Source organism: Leptonotus elevatus, chromosome 16, assembly GCF_054856555.1.
Source record: "Leptonotus elevatus isolate MCC_2025b chromosome 16, RoL_Lele_1.0, whole genome shotgun sequence".
Taxonomy (NCBI): domain Eukaryota; kingdom Metazoa; phylum Chordata; class Actinopteri; order Syngnathiformes; family Syngnathidae; genus Leptonotus; species Leptonotus elevatus.
The window spans coordinates 17,003,600-17,024,359 of NC_141254.1; the positions used below are offsets into that span (position 1 = coordinate 17,003,600).

The 20,760-nt window shown below is 39.6% G+C and overlaps 1 protein-coding gene across 3 annotated transcripts in view; it reads right to left on the reverse strand.

Annotated features, from left to right (window-relative positions):
- Positions 1-20,760, reverse strand: part of dlg4a (discs, large homolog 4a (Drosophila)) — a 62,139-nt gene that overhangs the window by 9,054 nt on the left and 32,325 nt on the right. For all 3 annotated transcript variants that reach the window (XM_086098101.1, XM_086098100.1, XM_086098099.1), the window contains exons 2-13: positions 19,704-19,865; positions 14,098-14,154; positions 6,048-6,101; positions 5,537-5,587; positions 4,824-4,948; positions 4,113-4,282; positions 3,867-4,003; positions 3,270-3,414; positions 2,139-2,274; positions 1,859-2,015; positions 1,671-1,773; positions 1,458-1,572 (exon numbers count right to left, since the gene is read on the reverse strand). In XM_086098101.1, the coding sequence (XP_085954227.1) occupies positions 1,458-1,572; positions 1,671-1,773; positions 1,859-2,015; positions 2,139-2,274; positions 3,270-3,414; positions 3,867-4,003; positions 4,113-4,282; positions 4,824-4,948; positions 5,537-5,587; positions 6,048-6,101; positions 14,098-14,154; positions 19,704-19,865 (1,412 nt within the window). The remainder of the gene's footprint in view (positions 1-1,457; positions 1,573-1,670; positions 1,774-1,858; positions 2,016-2,138; positions 2,275-3,269; positions 3,415-3,866; positions 4,004-4,112; positions 4,283-4,823; positions 4,949-5,536; positions 5,588-6,047; positions 6,102-14,097; positions 14,155-19,703; positions 19,866-20,760) is intronic.

Genomic DNA, 20,760 nt, shown 5'->3' on the forward strand with positions numbered 1-20,760 from the left:
ATCGTTCATTACTCGGACAGACACGCCGAACTTCGTCTGTAGGCGCAACACTTTCACTTGCTTTAAGTCCTCCATTAAAAAGAAAATAAAAAAACATCACACTGAAGCGAGAAGCGCTTAGCCTGCTAAGTAAACGTTAGCTCGGCGGCGATGGACTTTTTTTCTTTTTTATTAGCACCGATTGTCTTAGTTAGCACGTCACAGATGGAAACAACAACAACGGATCGACAAGGACAGACAGGAATCAAGAGACTAAATACAAACACACACACACACACACAAACACACACACACACGTTTACACAATCAGAGACACCTGGACAAGACACACATGGCTGAGAGCACTGATTGGCTGACACAAGAGGAAGGGCAGACAAGCACAGGTGGACGAGATCACACTTAACGAGACCAAGCGAGACGCGCAAAGGATAACAAAACGCAGATCATAACAGAAACAGAAGTAAACAAGAACACAAAAATCAAATCATGGCACATTTTCTTTCTGTGTGCCTTGTTGGATTCCTGCTCGACAAGAACTGGATTTTTGGACATCCTACGTTATGTCATGTTGGTGGACTACACAGAGGACATGGTCTTCCCAATGTTAAGGTAAGACTCATTTCTTTTATTGTCTTTATTAAGTCCAATTTGGTGAACACGTGCAAATATTTAATGACCTTATTTCCGTGCTAATGCGATTCCTTGGGATGGTTTTGTTCTCATATGCTACAATGAACATACCAGTATCGCATTACTGGACTCTTCATGGGTCACTCATCGTAATAACTTGAGTTGAAATTGTCAATTTTATCCCAAGATACAAGCATGCCTTGAATGCCATTTTATTTCCGCACATTTTAGCCCTTAATTACAATCTCATCCTGTTTTTTTTTTTTTTTTTTTTTTTAAGGCTTATGATAATGACCTGTAGTCCACTAATAAAAAAAAATGGTTCTTCCCAGAGGCAATCAAATGATCAGAATCAGCATATGATTATACTGCCCACTCACTATAGTCAATCTAAGAAGAAAACGACATAATCCGCCAGAATTCATTATTATTCCAAACTCTTACAAGACATCTGTTTAAGCTTTTTTTTGCCTTGTAATGTGGCAGCACGTGAGCTCAGGCTCGGTATTAAGAAACGGACTGAAGAGCGCTTTTTGGGGAGGGCGACGTGTCGCAATCTGACATCAAGGAGGAGATATTTGGAGAGCAATGCATCAGCGATTATTATTATTTATTTATTTTTTATTTTTTAATTTTTTTGTGTCAATTCTGTGTGTATAAAAAGTGTAGTTGAAGATGTAAATATTGTGACATGGATAGGCCATTTTCTTCTTGAACGGGTTCACACATTTCCACAATTTGCCACTTTCCCCTTACCGCCATTGTAGTTATTTATTTATTTATTTATTTATTTATTTATTTATTTTTAGTCGAGTGCAGTTCCGTACCTGATGTAGAAGCCCCTCTTCGGGTTGCTTCTTAGCGTGGTCGTCCCAGAGCCCATGCTGCTATTCATCAACTGCTCCCTCAAGTCGTGGATCTTAGCCTCAAAGCGACTGTACTCTGGTGACGGGGGGGGGGGGGGCAAAATCACAAATTTTATTTTTTCGATTCCTGAAAGAAATTATTTCCTTTTAGACGTACTGGAGTTCAGGCTTTACCGTCTGGTCTATACTGCGCGATGATGGTCACCGTCTGGCCGGCGTTCTTCAGCGCTGCGGCCGCCTGCTCATGCGTGGCCATTCGCAGGTCCACGCCGTTCACCTGACAAACACATCATGGACGGACGTTAAGAGCCATCGCACTAAAAAAAAAGGCCATGCGGTATATGTCGTAGAGCTGCCGTTACACTGAGGATCTGATCGCCCTTGTGGAGCTCTCCGCTGAGGTCGGCTGGCCCTCCTGCCAGGATGAAAGAGATAAAAATCCCCTCGCCGTCTTCTCCTCCAACGATATTGAATCCGAGACCCGTGGAGCCTCTGTGAATCAGAACCCTGCGAGGTTCTCTGGATAAGGAGAGGAAAATTTAACAGGAAGAGATCAAATCCGTGAGTTCATTCGCAATCGATTTTTTTGGACGTCTATAACCGTCAATGGCACTGAAATGACGTCCAAGTGTTGTTTCTCACCTGGGGATGTCATCGTCCCCCATCAGGCCATGCAGAACAGGAGAAAACCGACTCGGTGAGGTGGGAGTGAGGGCTTGTGGGTAATCTGAGCCAAGGTAGTTGGGGTGGCTGAGTTCAGTATCCATGTGGGAATATGCTAGGAAAATAGACATTATTAAGTTTGACAAGTTTGTAAGAAGACTTTGTTGAAATCGAATTCATTTATTCACAACCTAAAGTAGCGATACAAGGATGCCATTATTGTATATAATTTCAAAGAAGAAAGTATTTCATTTTTTAAATTCATTATTATTTTTTTTTTGATTTTTTAATAATAATAATAATAAAAAAGAAGAAGAAAGTATTTCAGTCGAAGTGCACAAGGACCGGCTCATTAAATCAACGGTTCCTTTGATCGCTCCGTGACAACTAGAATACATAACATTCTTCATGAAAAACTAACCTGCCCCTCACTTTTGAAAAACAATACATAGGAAAGAGAAGCGAGCGATGATGCGATGCATCGCTTCAGTTGTCCTGCCCATTTGATCCTAGAACTGAAATATATCCCGTGTTACAGGCTACAATGAAGTGAAATGTTGCACTTGGATGTTAAAATGTCAGCAACAAGCAGATGTTACTCCAAAAAAGTGATATTTGATTGAAACCTAAGCCATGTTCAATGTAAGTATTTTTACTTGTGCGTTGTCTGAAAAAGGTGGTATCGGTGAATTCCTAATATAAAGCCTTGAACCTTTTTTAGACCTCGTTCGTCTTTGAATTCTCACACGGCGCCCACATTCATCTGCAGTAATTTAGAAAGATGTTATGTCCTTGCTCCTCTATTTTTAACTGTTGTTCTAAATTTGTTCTTTTCAGTGGGTGGAAGCAAATTCACCAAAGGCTCGGACATTTTTGGTAATAGTCTTAGCTGCTTTAAGACAATCATGCAGACGTCTTATCCTGTCTTAAAGGCAATCATACAGACATTCTATCCTTTTTATTTTTATTTTATTTTTATTTTTATTTTTTATTTTAATTAATTAAGACATTCTATCCTATCCTGTCCTGTCCTGCCATATCTTGTCCTGTGCTGTCATATCCTATGCTATTTTCTATGCATTCAGACATCCCCTTTTGAGTCAGACTTACTGTTGGTGAGATCTGGAGGGTTATAGGAGTTGGTCAGAAACAGGTTGTTGGGCTTGGCCACCCTGAGGTACACCACCTCGGCGGTGTTCTTCAGTGCCCCCACCGCATCTTCATGCATGACGTCTTCCAGACAGACGTTATTTACCTAATTATTGACCGTAAATAAACAGGATAATGCAATGAATGAATGACGCCACAAGAGGTGATGTAAACGAGACAATCGAAGAGAGCGGAACAACATCATTACAAATTAATTGCTCAATAAGGAAAAGTCGGAAGTCACATGAGGAGTTTCTTTTCCTCTTTAATTGGGTGACTGTGAAAGTATGTTTCAGCTGCTCTCCACCAGGTGGCAGCATCGCTCTGACGTTACTGCCGTTCAACAAGGAGCACATCCCACTCGATTAGCATAATTGTGAATGTACTATCACTTCAGGCAGTTAAAATGACAGCTGTATTCTAACTCCACACTTTATGCATGATTCTAACATGCAAGCAGTGAACATATATAGTATGTGTGTGGCTGGAAAAAAATGTAGTTTGATTTTTATGGCACTGAGGTGGGGTGGGTGCCAACATGATAAATGACTCACTGACCGCCAAGATCTTATCCCCGATCTGCAGGCGTCCATCTTTATGCGCTGCTCCACCTTCTATGATTTTGGTGACATAGATGCTGTTATCTCCTGGTATGTGCTGGTTTCCCACTCCTCCAGCAATACTGAAACCTAGCCCTTAAAATGGAACATCCAAGCAAAGAACAATAAGCCAACACCTGAAAAAAGTTCAAAATCCAGAGTACCTTTTTTAGCCATTATGAGAGCACCCAAAATGTTCATATACCTTTCGGCCCTTTGATAAGTTTGAGCTCGGTGATTTTCTCCGCCGCAGGCTTCCGACGGAGGACGTAGAGCCGGACAATAGCGCCGGCTTCCTTCAGAGCCTCCACAGCCTGGCTGTGTGTCACCTCTCTCACGTCAACGTCGTTCACAAATAGGATGCAGTCGTTCACGCTGTAGGAGAGGAAGAGAGAGAAGGCAAATATGAGATGTGTGTGGTCATCCCAAAATGGGAGAAGTCATCAAACCGAGCTCACGCCAGAGCTTTCTTACAGCTTCAAATCCGGAAAATCTCGAACCTCTAGCTGTACTTGTCCCAGCTTTCAATATCCACGTGACAAAGGAATGTCAGTTTAGGTAGTGATGAGCGTTATCATGGGTCTTTCTATCTGCACTAGGTTTTAATTCACAGTCTTTTTTTTTTTTTTTTTTTCTCAAGAGACTAAACACTTGGCTTATCATTATTCCATTTGCATGTGCTTGAAATTGATTTCAATTATACTGCGCTCAATTTTTCTAAGACAATTTGCTGAGGGCCGCAGAAAGTTTCGGACATGGCTCTCAAGGGAAACCGCGGTTGTTATGCTGCATTCCATAAAACTGAGAAGTTTAAAAATGTCTCCGCTTCTACTCGGAAAAGTGCTTTGGATCACTCTGTTTCTAGTTTTTGAAAATGAATGTCATTTGAATGAATTTATTCGATCAATCGTGTTACCTCAGGCGTCCGTCCTGAGCCGCTGCTCCTCCCGGTATGATTTTCGTGATAAAGATGCTCGGGTCGTCGCCCACATGGGGATTGTCGGTTCCCCCTGCTATGCTGAAGCCCAGGCCCGAGTTTCCCTACAGGTCAAAACGCACAGTAAAATATTCATCACGTCAGGGGCATTTGAGTGTGCTTTATGGAATTGAAGATGGCGAGGATACTGTTTCTATCATGTTTTCATATCTTATGTTACCGTAGTCGTCGCAAGAAACATAGCAACTGATAACTTCATAACTACAAGTACTCGGCGCACAGCAACTGCGTAGCTACTGACAACTTCATCATCATCATCACAAAGGGACAGAAACACAACCAAAAAACTATTCAATGACCCAAATATCATAATCACAAGGCACATATAAGCTGCATAGCAACTGACAACTACACCATCACAGGGGTCATAGCAACTGCATAGAAACCGACAAAATCATAAGTGACATGTCAACTACACCATCACAGGGGTCATAGCAACTGCATAGAAACCGACAAAATCATAAGGGACATGCCAACTGCATAGCAACTGACATCATCATCATCATCAAGACAAGGGACAAAAATAGAACCATAACAATTCAATGACCCCATGACCCAACCCAAAACACAGTTAAAGTCATACAGAGTCAGATTCCGCTTGATGAGAAAATGAATTTGGTGTTGGGACTTACTCTCTCCAGTGTGATTTCCTCATATTCAATTTCCCCTTCTGTCCCATTCACCTGCCAGAATAAACGTGAGTTAATTGACAATCGAGAGAGAATAAGATCCAAAATCATTCCTAAAATGAGTCATTTTAATCAAATAAAAAGTTTACATTTTGCTCATCAATGACGTGGACATGAGAGCTGGGCACTTCTGTCAGCTATATTTACTCATTGTTTTTGGAAGCTTTATTATGATTGGCCCAGTAAGGTTACCCAATTGACGAATAGCCATATTGTTCTTTTGGTTTAACTTACCTTTTTGGCTGAAGAGCAAAACAACTCATAAGTATTACCTTGGCAATTAGGTGGAAAGCCGAATTTAGGGATCTGATATCTGGCATTGACAGACGCCCCCCCAGACAAATATTTTCCTGTATTTCATTGCATCTATACATCCAGTATGGCGACCATCAATCAATGTCCCATGTAAAGGAACTTCTAGGAATATTCGTCAGAGATTAGACATTGTCCTTACATATGGCGATCCATCTAGTGTGTCCGTGTTCACCACCACAGGAGGACTATTTCCCTAGAGGGAAGGAGAGAGAGAGAGCGAGAAGAGATGTACATTATATAATGGAATAATGTCAGAAAGGAAGCGCTCATCAGAATAACCGCGAAAACCTCCCGTCACAGCAATGACACATTTTAGCTGTGAGCACCGCGTTAAAGGATAATGAGTAATATTATGCGCCGGTCGCTATTATGTTTTCATGACAGTCAGAGAAATAATTCATGCGAAAACGCTATTGCCTCAACTCGAAGCCATTGCCTTAATCTGGCTACAGATGTTTTAAATGACTGTCCAGCATGCATTATTAATACTGTAAGTGGCCATTCACTTTCGACCAACAACAAAATGTGGCATGTAACTTGGTGTCATTGTCTGGTACGGTAAACAGACACAAGAAATAAAAAAATAAAAATAAAAAAAAACACACACTTTGGCTTGTTAGCAGGCCCCTTTCAGCCTATTCGCACAGACATTCATTTTGTGTTGTTCCGTCCACCATATCTGCCATTGATTGATGATCACGACTCCAGAAAATATTCACGTCAGAGTGCTTGACTATTTTGTACAATGAGCACACTGGGCCTCGCACTAGTTCTAATTAAGGTTCTTTTTTCTCAGCCATGTATTTGCAGCATTTACATGTCGGAAGGAGCTGTAAAAAAAAGAAATCATTACCTTGAGGATTGCTGTTATCCTCAAGTTGATGTTCTAATCTAGCAACTCCAAATAGTCCTGCATAAACGATAAATACGAGTCTCCCGCCGCCTCCGCATAAAGCTCACTCTACCATTTTAAAGAGCGGCCGTGCATAGCATCGATGTGTGGCCGAGTCCAGCGAGCCGTGCTGTTGAACATCGCGTCAAATTCAAATAATGATGATAGCAAGCAGAAATGTAACACAGTGTGGAGGCAGTTATTTTTTATTTTTTTTTGTAGGGATTTTGACATTGTAGTAGCAGATTGAAATAACATTAATATGTCTGATTTCTTTATGTTCATATTACAAATATGCACATTATGTCATTCCTGTAACAAATCTTTTTTTTCCAAGGCATAATCAGCATCAATCAATCACCTAATGGGAGTTAAACCTCTCACCTCAATTTGTAAAAAAAAAAAATCAAATGATGCATTAGAGAGGTGAGTTAAGACATAACTGTACTCCTCACAGCTGGAAGGCCCATTAAACAGTCAACAAGTTTAATGTTTTCCTTTCAAATAACCAATAAATTACGGCAACAATTAAGCATACAAGCATCTTGGGAAGCACAAAACGTTTCGACGTCTTGCATTAAGACTATAATGAGAATCACTGTGAGAATTTTTTTTTTTTTTTACTAATGTGTAAACTTGGGCCAGGCCAGTTAATAAATAAAGCTATGTGTGCTGATTTTAGCGTAAAAGTTCATTTGGATGTCAAAACAAGCATATTTCCTTTTTTACTGGCTTACTATTACAAAGTAAGTCTTGCGCGTGGAGCGTTTGAAAAGGTGACATCGCGCATTAATGTGTACGCAGATGGTCGCCACCTCCGTCCGTGCTTGCTGGAATACGACGAACACACACAACAGAAAGTTTGACTTGAATAGAAGTTGAGTCATAAAATACGCAGTGAGTAGGAAGGAAAACCTGGATCACACGAGTAGCCAGCGGGTTTGTTCCAAAATAGCTCACCAGTGATGGGAGATGGTGATTTCCTAGGAACGTTGTAGAAGTGATCATTTGAAAATGTGAAAATTGGCAGATTTTATTATTATTATTTTTTTAAGTTGCACATTGATGTTTATTTATTTCCGTTTTGAAATTTTTGTGAGAAATCAAGGTAATTAAAAAAAAATATTTCCGAAGTGTGATGTCACTAGTTTGCCGTAATAATTACCTTCAATATAATTGATACCGGGTGTTAGACATTACAACAATGCATAGCACCTGCACAGTTGACACATTTGCAAAGCTGAAATTTAAATTGAATTTTGAAGACAGCTGGCTCTATTTTCATAGCCAGCGCATCTGATTTTTTTATTTTATTTAAAACCTCAAGTTTGCTCGGACCACGTCTAAGTGCTGGCACAGGGTAGACAGCTTGTCGAATGGGACATATTTGTTTTCATAAATGGATGAAAAGCAGGCATAAGATCCACTGAATCATTGTAGAAAACAATTGCTTGAACTTGTGCTTGGTACATGAATGATTGGGAACCATTACACAGCACAGATGTGCTTCCTTAATGTCGCGACGCTAGTGTTGGGATAAGCAACTCCGGTCCTCAAGGTTTGTTTTCAACGTTTCCCTCCTCCAACACAGCTGATTGAAATGATCAGCTCATCGGCAAGCGCTGCAGAAGCCTGATAATGATCCTGATCAATTGACTCAGGTGTGTTGGAGGAGGGAAACCTCTAAAACATGCAGGACTGCAGATCGTTGCGCTAGTAGCTAGCAGACTAGCCCAACATAATAAAGCTAATGACAGGAGCCGCCGTAATCAGCTATGATTTATGTCGACTGTGACCACTCCAACAGCGGCGCGGCTGCCTCGTTCAAATCTGCAAGCCCGCGGTCATCTGCGAAATTACCAACATTAGGTCTAAAATGCCTCTGCGCAGTTATGCTGTCCAGGATTTACGACCAAAGTTCTGCTGTATGCAAAAGCTACCAAACCACACAAAAAACACTCACCCTAAAAGAGTGGGATTTTAGTGAACGATTTCTTCAAGGAACTAAACAAAACTATAAAAATGTGATTCTGTGATTTCAAACAGCCTTTATTTATAATCACTGTACAATTTGAGTGCGTATTTCTATTTAAATTCTTGCACCCCAATAGATTTTTGTAGCTTCTGTTGTTGTACTTTTTGGGGTAAAATAGTCTATATGACTACAAATGTATGAGCCTGAGAAATGTGTCATCCGATGTACTACTTTCACCGCCACCAGTAGACAAATGATAGCATATAATAACAAGAAACACAAACCTACCCTCGTATGACGTGGTCGTTTCTTGCCGTTCCGTACATTGCTGAGGAGCTGGCAGCCCATCTTTTTAGCGTGCCATACGCTCATGAACATTTTATGTTCGTGTCGGTCTAAATGTTGGTTTAGTCAGAAAGTAAACCCTGCCTACAACTCAAAAAAACGACACACCCACTCAGGAGTGTATGTCGAGAGGAGTTCTCGTGCACGTTTCACACTGTGTTAATGCAAAAGTGATTCATCGGATTCCATACCATTTGAAAGTACAGTATTTCCACTAAACACCTGCTTTTTTTTTTTTCTTCTACGGCATAGATGAACGACTGGAGTCGATTGTGCAGAGCTTTGGGCAGAACATGCACATCAGCGAGCATGACCCAATTAGTGTCTTCCTCTTTCTTGTTTTCTCAGAACTGTATGGAGCTCATCTCCATCCCTCAAAACAACAGCTTGAGCTTAGCAAATTCCACATCCCTGATATGGCTCGTGGCTATTATCCGAGTCCTCGTCGCCCCGTTTTAAGAAGTCATCCATCCACGGTTAAAAAAAAAAGAAAAAAAAAGACTAATCCCTGACGTCCTCCATCATCCATATCAGCCGACTGCGATAGCGACGTCGTTCTGCTGCCGGTCTGTGCTCAGTGGAAAAATGCAGTTCATGTTTTCTGCTGCTATACTGTACTTTACTCCTCCCCTCCTGCGGCGCTGAGGCAAAGAGGAGCAAGCAGGGAATTTTGATGGCAATTACTTGGCTGTCTTTCTGTATAATGGCCACGGCGGTGATGCGAGAGGGGGAGGAATTATGCTGTGGTGGAACTTTGAAGGGCAAGCAGCTCAAACCGGCCTGATATCACAAGCAGGTCGAGAAGTCTCGAGGGGTAGTCACACCACTAGTACTTTTAATACATACAAATATAATAAAAAAATATATAATTAAGACCTATATATCCCAATATAGCATTTTCTTTCAAATGCCTTAATGTCACTTTTTTGTTCTTCAAAATTTTTTTTGTTCCTGTTTGTAAAACAGCCACAAGAGGGCGTCCAATACTGGGATTGGCACCGTCGAGGTATAGGCCTGATGCCACTCCCTGGTCATGACAGCAAGTGTGCTTTTGGACTGTTACCTTTTTGGAAAAATTACTTTTTATTCATTTCTTTTTTTCTCTCAAAACAACCAATTAATCAGTGATTCCAGTGTTGTAGTAGTAGTAATAATAATAATAAATAATATTGCACTTGCAATCTCAATCCAAGACAATTATCTGTATAATATTTATTAATTTAATCAGTATAAATATTGTAAATTGTTATTAGTAGGGACCCCATGTATTTGGACAATCACCAATTTTTTTTTTTTTTTAAATACTGAGATGGGGAATTATTTGCAATAATTTACTGTAGATCAAGACCACAGGTGTCAAAGTCAAGGCCTGGGGGCCACATCTGGTCCACCACATCATTTTATGTGGCCCGCGGAGGAAAATCATGTTGGTCAACTTTCATGATTCCTGACAAAATCTCTACCAAAATTCCAAATTGTATTATTATTATTATTATTATGATTATTGTTATTATAAATACCGGTAATGAGATTTTTCATTGATTTTTTTTTTCTTACCATTTTTATTCTTTACTTTTTTTGTTCTGTTGTGTAAATCTAACAATATGATTAGATAATCAAAAAAATTTGTCTTCACGTAACACATAACTGCCCTCTGAGGGAAGCCGTTAACTACAGTGTGGCCCACCACAAAAAAATGGCTTGACACCCCTGACCTAGACTGTACACCAAAATATATTTTCCTTTACTGACTGGTTTGGGTAAATGACAAGATTTAACAGCTTCACATAATTAAAGCAGATCATTGACTTCAAATCTGAGTATGACTTTATTGAGGCTATTTTTTTTCCTTTCTGTGTATTAAATATGACTTAAATCATTATTTAAATAGAGCTTTTTGTTTCACTGGACAGGCTTAAGCGGCCCTAGTGATAAGTACAGTATATTTAAACAGCACAATGTTACAGTGGATTACAATAATGTTAAATACACTTTTAGGATGAAATAAAAAAACATCTGTCTCCTTTTTGAAGAACAATATCTTAAAGTATTTTTTTTTTTTTTTTGCTGTTACATCGTGTAAAAAAAGGTGGAGAACCGCTGTAGTAGATCAAATCTAATTAGCTGTCTTTTACTGCAAAACGAATCGGTTGACACTGACAGGCATGAAATGCAGCACACAGCACAGCGCACTCGTACAGTAGACATAGCAATTGATCATACTTATATAAGGACATGCGGAAGGACAAGCTGTCAGCTGACATTCTCATTTTGTTTGAGAAAACTCCATCTTCCCTTTCCAATGATGTCACCTTTTTTAAGTGCGGGCCCTCTCTATCTGTCTTCTGTCATTCATACAGTGTGAGCGGCTCTCACCCTCCCCCCCCCCCCCCTCCCCCCTTTCTCCATGCATAGTTATGCCCTTCCCTTCCCAGCGGACCTGGACTTGCCTGCCGCACAGTAATTACACTGAAGCTGCAGGGACATCTTTAAACATTTATTAAAGAAAAGTAAGGAGGACGAGGAAAATGAAGATAGACAGCAGATACAAAAGAGCAGAGCAGAGAGGGGGGGGCGGGGGTGGTATAATAGAGCTCCCTTGGGGAAATGCGACTGTATGGAAGCCAGGAATTAAAGATGTATGTCAGACAGATCTGTAAGGGGTTTGACAGTCTTTGAGGATGATTTGCGCAAAAAAAAACATGAGCGAAAGTGATTTTCATCCCTTCTACATTAGGGAAAAAAACAAAAACAAAGTGTGAGATAATAAAAGCTGCCTTTTTTTTGTTCTCTCAACTCGCTTTGCAGGTGTGGTGGTACTTTTGTGTGTAGTCTTTGTGATTTCAAATTACGCTCATTGCCCACCAACATTAGAGGGATTCTAGGTATGATACATCAAACCCCCCCCCCCCCCAAAAAAAACAATAATGACAGATCATTTTAAAGGAATACCTATGCATCCCAATAAAGCATTTTTCCTGAAAATTGCGTCAAATTCATGGCAATTCTCTAATATCTAACTTCCTGTTCTTGTTTGAAAAATGGCTACAAGAGGGCGACAGGTGCCAGAATTGGCTGCCGTCTTGAGTACCGATACCTTGAAATAAGGTTGGGTATTGGCCCGATACCAATACACCTGGTATTGGTACTTGCCCATCCCTAAATTAAATATATGATTTGTGTCCAGATTGTCTTAAAATGAAACATATAAGTGTACTTGTGTTTAACAATACTTTGGACCCACAAATTTGCTAATTCACCTATTTTGGGGAATCCCTCCTCGGTTATTTATGGTAAAATCTCCCCCATTTGCACTTTTCTTTAATGTTTTTTTTTTATTATTTATTTATTATGGAAACTACTTTTATATAGTACATATATTTATTGTTATGTTGCCAATTGAGACAGCAAATGGTTACGATTGGCCGTAAATAAATAACTTTCCCCGACTTCCTCATCCAATCACAAACATAATAGCAGCAGTGCTATAGATTTGTGATCTACAGTCAGCAGGAGTGGAAATGTAAGATGGCGTCACCCATAATCACATTGTCTCGTGATAGTTTCACCAAACGAAACAAGGCACAAAAACTAGCGGAACTCATTACAATAGCGCAGTGTAACTGCTCATGTCGTTGTTGCGGGGATCACATCGGTTTGGGGTCATTGCTGAATGACCCCAAACGTCTTTTTTTAGTTTTACTTTTTTAATATATGGCACGTTTGTCATCCTTCTGTATGACAATACAATCATACCGAAAAAGAAAATACACTTCCTGAAATATTGTTTATGATATTGACAAAAACACAAAAGCCAAGGACATTTTCATCATTTTTTGTTAGTTTTATAAACATTAGTTTCATTTAATTATCACTTGTTAAAAATATTTTCGCTTTTAATACATTTAGTTAATGAAAATATTTATATATTTTTTTTGTTAGTCATTGTAACCTATAATAAACCTTGCTTTCCATTTAATCACATAAAAATAAAATAAAATATAACGGATGGATGGATGATGATGATGATAATAATAATAATAGTTGGCGTTCAATATGGGACCACATTTATTTTTAACTGCAACTAAACCAGCTTTTTGAAGCTAAATCAGCTGTTTGCAGGATCCCTGCACATCACTCTTACTTACTTTGCCAAAGTATTGCAGTGTTCGCTGCGAAGCCTCCTGTAAATCAATGAGGCCCGGAGTGCTGGCGAGCCCCGCGCCATTAATGCAATAAAGCGACAGACTGACGACACCACCTCCACACTAACACGACCACACGAGTACTACACCGGCTGCAACGATGCCCACGCACATACTGCAATGCATCACACCGGGCATTGTGAGAAAAATAGAAGTAAGCATGTGTGAAATTCACAATAGTCGTTTGAAATGCATCGGTGTTGCAGTAATTGACGTTTTGGTTTTCTAATGGTTGATGAGGGCAAATTGATGGGCCGTGAGTAGAACGCCAGCTGTCTGATTATGACAAGTTTATTAAGAGATAATAATAATAATGGTGTGTTCAAGGTCAGGAACGCCACTTTGCGTGGTCAAATACTGACACCTACAGGTTAATGTGTGATCTGCAATAAAAGTTATTGACGTTTTCCCCTTTTCTGGGACGTTTGAAACGTGACCCGTGACGTGCTCATTTAATATGATTTCGGATAACTTTGTAAGTGTTACGTTAACCCCGAGGAAGCCTGAAAACGCGACCTCTATCATAGCTCGACGGCAGTACAAAACGGAAGAGCTTTGTGAAAGATGTTCTCATGCAAAAAAAAAAAAAACTTTTTAATGAACGAATGAGTGAGTATGGGCACTGTGACGCAACCATGGAAAAAGATGACCTCATCCTTGTTACAAACGATTACCGTAATGGATGATGATCTCATTTTGATCTCTTAAGTGACCAGGCCAAGACCAGACGGAGGAAAATGGCGGCTGATAACGCAAATATTAGTGCTCTTACCAGTGTTGAAACAGCAGAGGTGTACATCGGTGTGTGTCCTGTAGACATCAACACGGGCTGCAAAACAACAAAAGGGAGAGGGTAATTGTGCAGGACATGCGGGTGGGCACGGGGGGTGGGGGGTGGGGGGGGGGACAAAGGCTTGTTTTATGTTTTCATTTTATCAGAGCGGATGCTGACAGCTTCACGTCGCAGTCGGCTCTCGGCAGAAAACGTTGGAAAGCAGGTCACCACGGCTGATACAAGAGCCCAGATCAGCGACTATAAATATTGATGAAGGCTATAATTAAAATCCGGGGAAATATATTGCTCCCGTGTTTGCTCGCTCGGGCCACGCCCATTTCAATCTTCAAGTATTCGCTGCTTTATGTGCGCTCGCATTTTCAAGAAAGCCCCTGTGCTGATTGCGCTGTTGTTAAATTCTTAGAAAACACCTTGGATTGAAATCTTTAAATATAATATTGTGGTTAATATTGCGTTAGTGGAATATGAGTTAAGCCATAAAATCCAGCAGTTTTTTTTTTCTTCTATCAATATCAGAAGGCTGCCATTTTGCCACTTGCTGTGAAGTGAAAATGATGTCACAGTTTCTCAGGGAAAAACCAATCACAGCTCAGCTTCAGAAAACTGATGAGCTGTGATTGGTTGTTGCCTGAGACCTGAGCAACATTGATGTCATCTTCAGTCGACAGCAAGTGGCAAAATGGCCGCCCCCTGAAATGGATAAAAATGGCTGGATTTTGCTTCGTAACTCATATTCCACAAATGTAATATGACTCAGAATGTCATGTTTAGACTAGTGAGGTCACATGTAACATATTATTGTCAAGACATTTTTAAGTTTGAGTTTCCCTTTTAAAGAGGAAGTTAACCCAAAATGTTTTTTACAATAAAAATAATGTGTGCACGCACCCCCACTCGTCTAAACACGGCATTCTGATCAATATTGTTTGCAGAATATGAATTAAGCACTAAAATCATTTCCGGGCGGCCATTTTGTCAACTGAAAATGACATAACAGTTAACTCATTTGCTCCCTAAAACATATAAATACATTCTATTTTGAATATTACCAATGTCCCAAAAACGCATTTAGACATTTTTTATGTTTTTGTTTTTTATACTAGAGCATACAGAAGGCTTTGATGCAGCCTCTGAACTGAAGAGAATGGTTGAAGCAAAAAAACGGGCAGAAGGTGGCAACAGAGTATAAGAGATCAACCAGGGCTGTGTTGCAACAAGCTCTTTCTCCCACTGTTTTCAACAGATTTGTGAATATAGATTAAATTTAGCTATATTCGAATGCTAATTGCTACAAAACGGAAACTGATACAAATATACTTTTTTTTCTGATGAAAGAAGAGACTCTAATCTTTCTTTTGGGAGGTTCGACGATAGCAATAGAACACAATATTGTGTGGGCCTTGCAAAATCAGTCAAAATCCAGTCAACCGGCTGGGAGCGAAGGGGGGTTGCTTCAGTGAAAATGGCTGCGAGTCAATGAGTTAATTAGGGCTCAGCTAGCGACCAATCACAGATTCAACCTTTTTGTTTTTCCCGCCATTTTGGAATCCTAATGACAATAAAAGGATTGTGGTTAAGCAGGTTTGTTTTCAGTAACACGCAAACCTGTCGGGTAAATGAATGCCGTAAATAAAAGCTCCCTTTTCTAATGTAAGCAAAGCCTCCTGAATAATCGTTCCAATGAAGCACTAGTTGTGAAAATAGCAGAGAGTTCAAGCATTTAATTTAACCCCCAGAGACTTTCGCATCCTTTCCCTGGCCTTGCATTTTCTCAATTGGCTTCTCACGATGACCTCTCTTCTTCTGCCAAATGTGAGGACACCGATTTTTTTTCTTTTTTTTTTTCCCAGGCCCCCGTAGCTTATTTATGTCTTTGCCCTTAATGTTTCCAAGTTGTCATCAACACCTCATTAAAAACACTCCACTGTTCAACTTTAAATCCCGATAGTCTGGATTTATTGAGTTTTAATGGCATCGATGATGTTTCATTACACATATTAACAGTGTCTTTAATTTTTTAGGGTTAGAACTTGGATTGTAATTTGCATTTTTATTGTTTTACTCTGCTGCCAACAAGAAAGGGAGGGATGTTGGAAACATGTGACCTCACAAATTTAATAGGAAGTCATTCATAAGAATACGCGCCTTTTTACCATAATCACCATCATGCGTTACTTTTTCATATGATATTCTGCTAAATAGTGAGAACGGACCCAAGGAGGTGTTTGGCGCAGTGCGAAGTGGGAGGAGAAGCTTACAAATCAATAGGTTGAGTGGAACTATAATATGGAAATAGAGGGGAACCGGTAATCCACAAACTAACTCACTGCAACATCGTAGTATAAAACCGCATGTAAGCAAGTTTAAAAGGAAAGAAAAGACTCAGTTGCCATGAGTGCTCTAAGTGATTTGGTGCACTATAGGCAAACATGCAGATTGCCCTGGGCCCGTTTTTTACTCCTCTTCCTTTCGCTGCTTTCTTAATGCAGCACCCAAGGGCTTAAACCTTTTTCATTGTAAATGTTTTTGGGGGGAAAGGAAAAAAAATATAATTTTTTTTGCCCCCTTCCACTAGATGGCGCCCTCAGCAACTGCTTAGTTTGCCCATGCCCAGGACCGAGCCTGCGTGAAACCTTAAAAAAAAAACAACTAGAAATCAGCATCAAAAAGTGTTTACTGTCATTTCCATCATCAACTTGTAGCCAAATGACTACATCTTCTTCTTTTTTATCATTGCATAGCAGCATTTTACATTTCTATTTATGTGTGTGTAGAAATACTTTCTCAAACGCTTATCACTTTTGATTATTCAGAAAAAAAATGGCTTGCAGATTTAAACACACACACAAAACAAAAAAACAAGTTACATTTTTCTTTATGAGATTAAGGAAAAAAGCCACAACAAAACTGTAAAAAAAATTAATCAATGTATTAGCTAACATTATCCATCAAGTGTACTGAAATAAAGTGTCAGCAGGTGGCCGCATGTTATACGCATACGTGCCCTATAGTTAATCCATTTTGTGCTTTATTTTGTGTCATTAAACGCCTCATTATTACACTGGTTTTAATGGATTGTAATAAATGCATCGGAACAGGCATGTTGGGAAACGAGATGGATAATGACAGTACGTTGCATGCGTCTAATGTCTCCTCATCCGTGGATTTATAATTACAACAGTGAAATGACGTCTTCTCTTAAGTTTCATCATCAAAGTTTAGTAGAGTTTAATTTGTGGTAATTAAAAGAATAGCACAGACATTGCTATATTATTTATCATCTACAGTTTCCATTAAAACACCCAAATCGACAATTTTTTCATTTTCTTTTTTTTTGCTGGCTTCTCAAAATCGTCAACTTCCTTTTTCTTTCGGCTCTCCGGCATCAAGTTATTGCTTCCTGCTGACCACACACAAATACTTCCATCATGAACTTTCGTTCTATTTCAGTTTATTATTTTGTCCTGCATCCTGTTTTATATCCGGTGTGGCACCTCTGCCTTTATGTGTTGTCTAAAAAAAATAAAAAAAAAACTGCAAAGTAGCTCTCAATCACATCGAGTGTAAAACAACTCTTGCATTTCCCAAGCGGACTCACACATGCGGAGAGAAGAAATAAAAAAATAAAAAAATCTACCCCCTAGCCCAAGGTAAGAATGAATGAGTCGTGTAATGGATTGAAAAATACTCTGCGGCACACACCACAGAGTTAAAAAAAAAAGAAATTAAATAGACTTTGATTATCCGGTAATGGTAGATTTTAGGGAAAGAAGCACGTCTCCCCACATGTCGCCGTTATAAATGGTGCACCTCTCATCTCGGAATAATTACTGATTCCACAGCTCAGTGCTGGATGACAACCTCCCCGAAGATTAAGGGAATTAATCAAGCCGCCAAGAAACATTGGTAAGGGACGTTGCATTTCCTACCTACGACTAAAATCAGGCGAGAAGATCTTTTTGTGCACATTTGATTTCTTTTTTTTTCTTCTATTTTTGCTACACCCTTTGAACTTCAGAGTACATTCACTTGAGAACAGCGGTTGGTGGTACAGAACTGTGCATTCATTGAATCCTTCTCTATTGAAAAATAAAACGATTTCTTAAGATGGAACCCAGGGGGCAGCAGGTACAATGGAAAAATGCAGATGCCCCGGAATTGAGCCATGTGGAACGCCGTGCGTTCTGTTATACATGTGAATGTATCACAACAGCCACAAGGGGTTAGGGCAGGGGTCTGCAATGTGCGGCTCTGGAGCCACTTATGGCTCTCTAGTCCCTCTTCTGTGAAATCTAAAAATTGGTAAAAATGTATATTTTTTTACATATTTATATTTTAGATGAATTTAAATGAATGAATGATTTATATATTAAAACTGATTTATTAAATATTCAAAAAAGTTGTCAAAAAAGAGTGACGAAAGGTAATGAAAAAGTTTTTAAAAATTACCTAAAAATGTCTAAAAAGTGACCATAAATGTCTAAAAACAATGTATTTTAAAATGACAGAAAATAAATTGCTTAAAAAAGTAAATATAAAATGTCTAAAAACAAAAGAAGACATCTCAAAATTTATCAGTGTGCACAAAATTGCCCAAAAAAGTCTGAAAATTGAAAAGAAAACATTCAAAATGTGCCTATAAAATATCCAAAAACAAAAGAAGAAATCCCAAGCAGAAAATGTCTACAAAATTGCAACAACAACAGTCAGAAAATTTATAGCAAAAAAGGCAGACCCCCCCACCACCAAATAAATAAATAGCCCTAAAATGTCCAAAAAGGAAGAAGGACAGAAATGTACTATTTGTATATCCATACAATTGCCAAATATGTCAGAAATGTGACAAAAAGTTCAGAAGAGTAAAAAAAAAATAGAATGAATGTGTACGTATTGGATGCTGTTGTCACATTTTTGTGTTGTGGTACACGATTTCCTTCATCCCAATCTTTAAATGTTTTGTGGCTCCTTACAGATTTGTGGTTATTTATTAGGCCTCGAATGTCTCTTTGCTGACCCCTGGTTTAGGTTAACCCAGTTAGGAACGAACCACTGCAGTCCAGTTTTAACCCCATTTCAAACTATTTCAAACAATTCCACACCAGGATCCTTTTCTTATCCGCTCCCAATCCATGCTAGCATGCCGATGTGATGCTCATTAAAACAACATTAAAAGCGCGCTGTAGTCTGATGCACAGTGTCCACTAATGAGCTGCTCACTTCCCACTGCCCGTTTATTCACATTGCTGCCATTTTGACAGCTCTTCCCCCCCCCCAAAATACCTCACAGCACCCCGCGGGACAAAGCTCCATGACCACCGCGGCTCAAACTGAGCGGGACCTGATTTAAATTGGAGGGGCAGAGCTCGGCGTCACGCTCCGTCCGTTCTCTCTGCTCATTAAAAAAAAAAAAAAAAAAAGAGACAACAAAGGACGTATGTGCTCCTCGGTGACATCGCACTCGCGTGACTCGAAACACTTCCTGTACACAACTTGCTGACTGGCGAGTGCGCACGTCGAGCTGCTGTAATAGCGTTCGGTTATCGATCAAACAACAAGCATAAGCTGCTGCGCGTTGTCCTCACCTTGACGGGGGAGATATGCGTGTGTGGCGCGTAGCCATGTATGGCCTCCATGGCGGCGAGGTTCTTGTCGCTCATGTGCAGCATTTCGGCACTTTTCCCTGGAGCCAGATGTGCTGGACTGTGCTCCAAGGGGGGCGTCTCCTCATCCTGGTACCGGTACTTCTGCAAAAAAACGAGAACAAAAGTAGGCCTGTCACGCTCAAATATTTTTTTAGAAAACAATTTTTTTCTCAATGACTCTTCATTAGCCAATTATTGCTGTTTGTTTCGTGATTAATTAAAACGACTTTATAACAAGTAAGCAATATCACACGAGTTGTACTCGGCAAACCTTTTTGAAACCGATTTGTTCACTGATTTCAATCATTCAGTAAACGCAAATGTCTCGTTTTGATTAAACATGAAAGATCATCCGTCTCGGAGGAGTTGGACAATTTTAAGTTAAACAATAGCTCCAAACGATTATTAAAATAGCTGTCGATTTAATTTGATAATTGACTCAATGTCAAATAATCGCTTGTTTTTTACAACTCTAGACCAAAGTGACACTCTATTAAAAGAAGCTGCACCGATTAATTCAGTCAGTAAAAGTCAGGCCGATTTTCATTGGCCGATATTTGCCGTTTTAAAATCGGCCACAATCGTCCATTTATTTCAGTGCTACTCGCACTGGTGTATGGAAGGTGCGAATGTTTGGTGGTGGTCGGAGGGGCCGTAGGCGCACACCGGCAGCCACGCTTCCGTCAGCCTGCCCCAGGGCAGCTGTGAAATCTTAAGTAGCTTACCGCCACCACAGTGTGAATGTGTGATGCATGAATAATGTATGCGTTCCTCTGTAAAGCGTCTTTGAGTGTCTAGAAAAGCGCTAGATAAATCCAATGTATTATTATTATTATTATTATTATTATTATTATTTATTTATTTAAATAACACCTTACAACATTAGATCAAGAGCCATTGACATTCACACCAGCCCTTCACCAGGAAAAAGAATTGCAGAAAAATACTGGCTAATTATTGCCAATATTTTTTTTCTCTGTCAAATTGAGCGTTACTA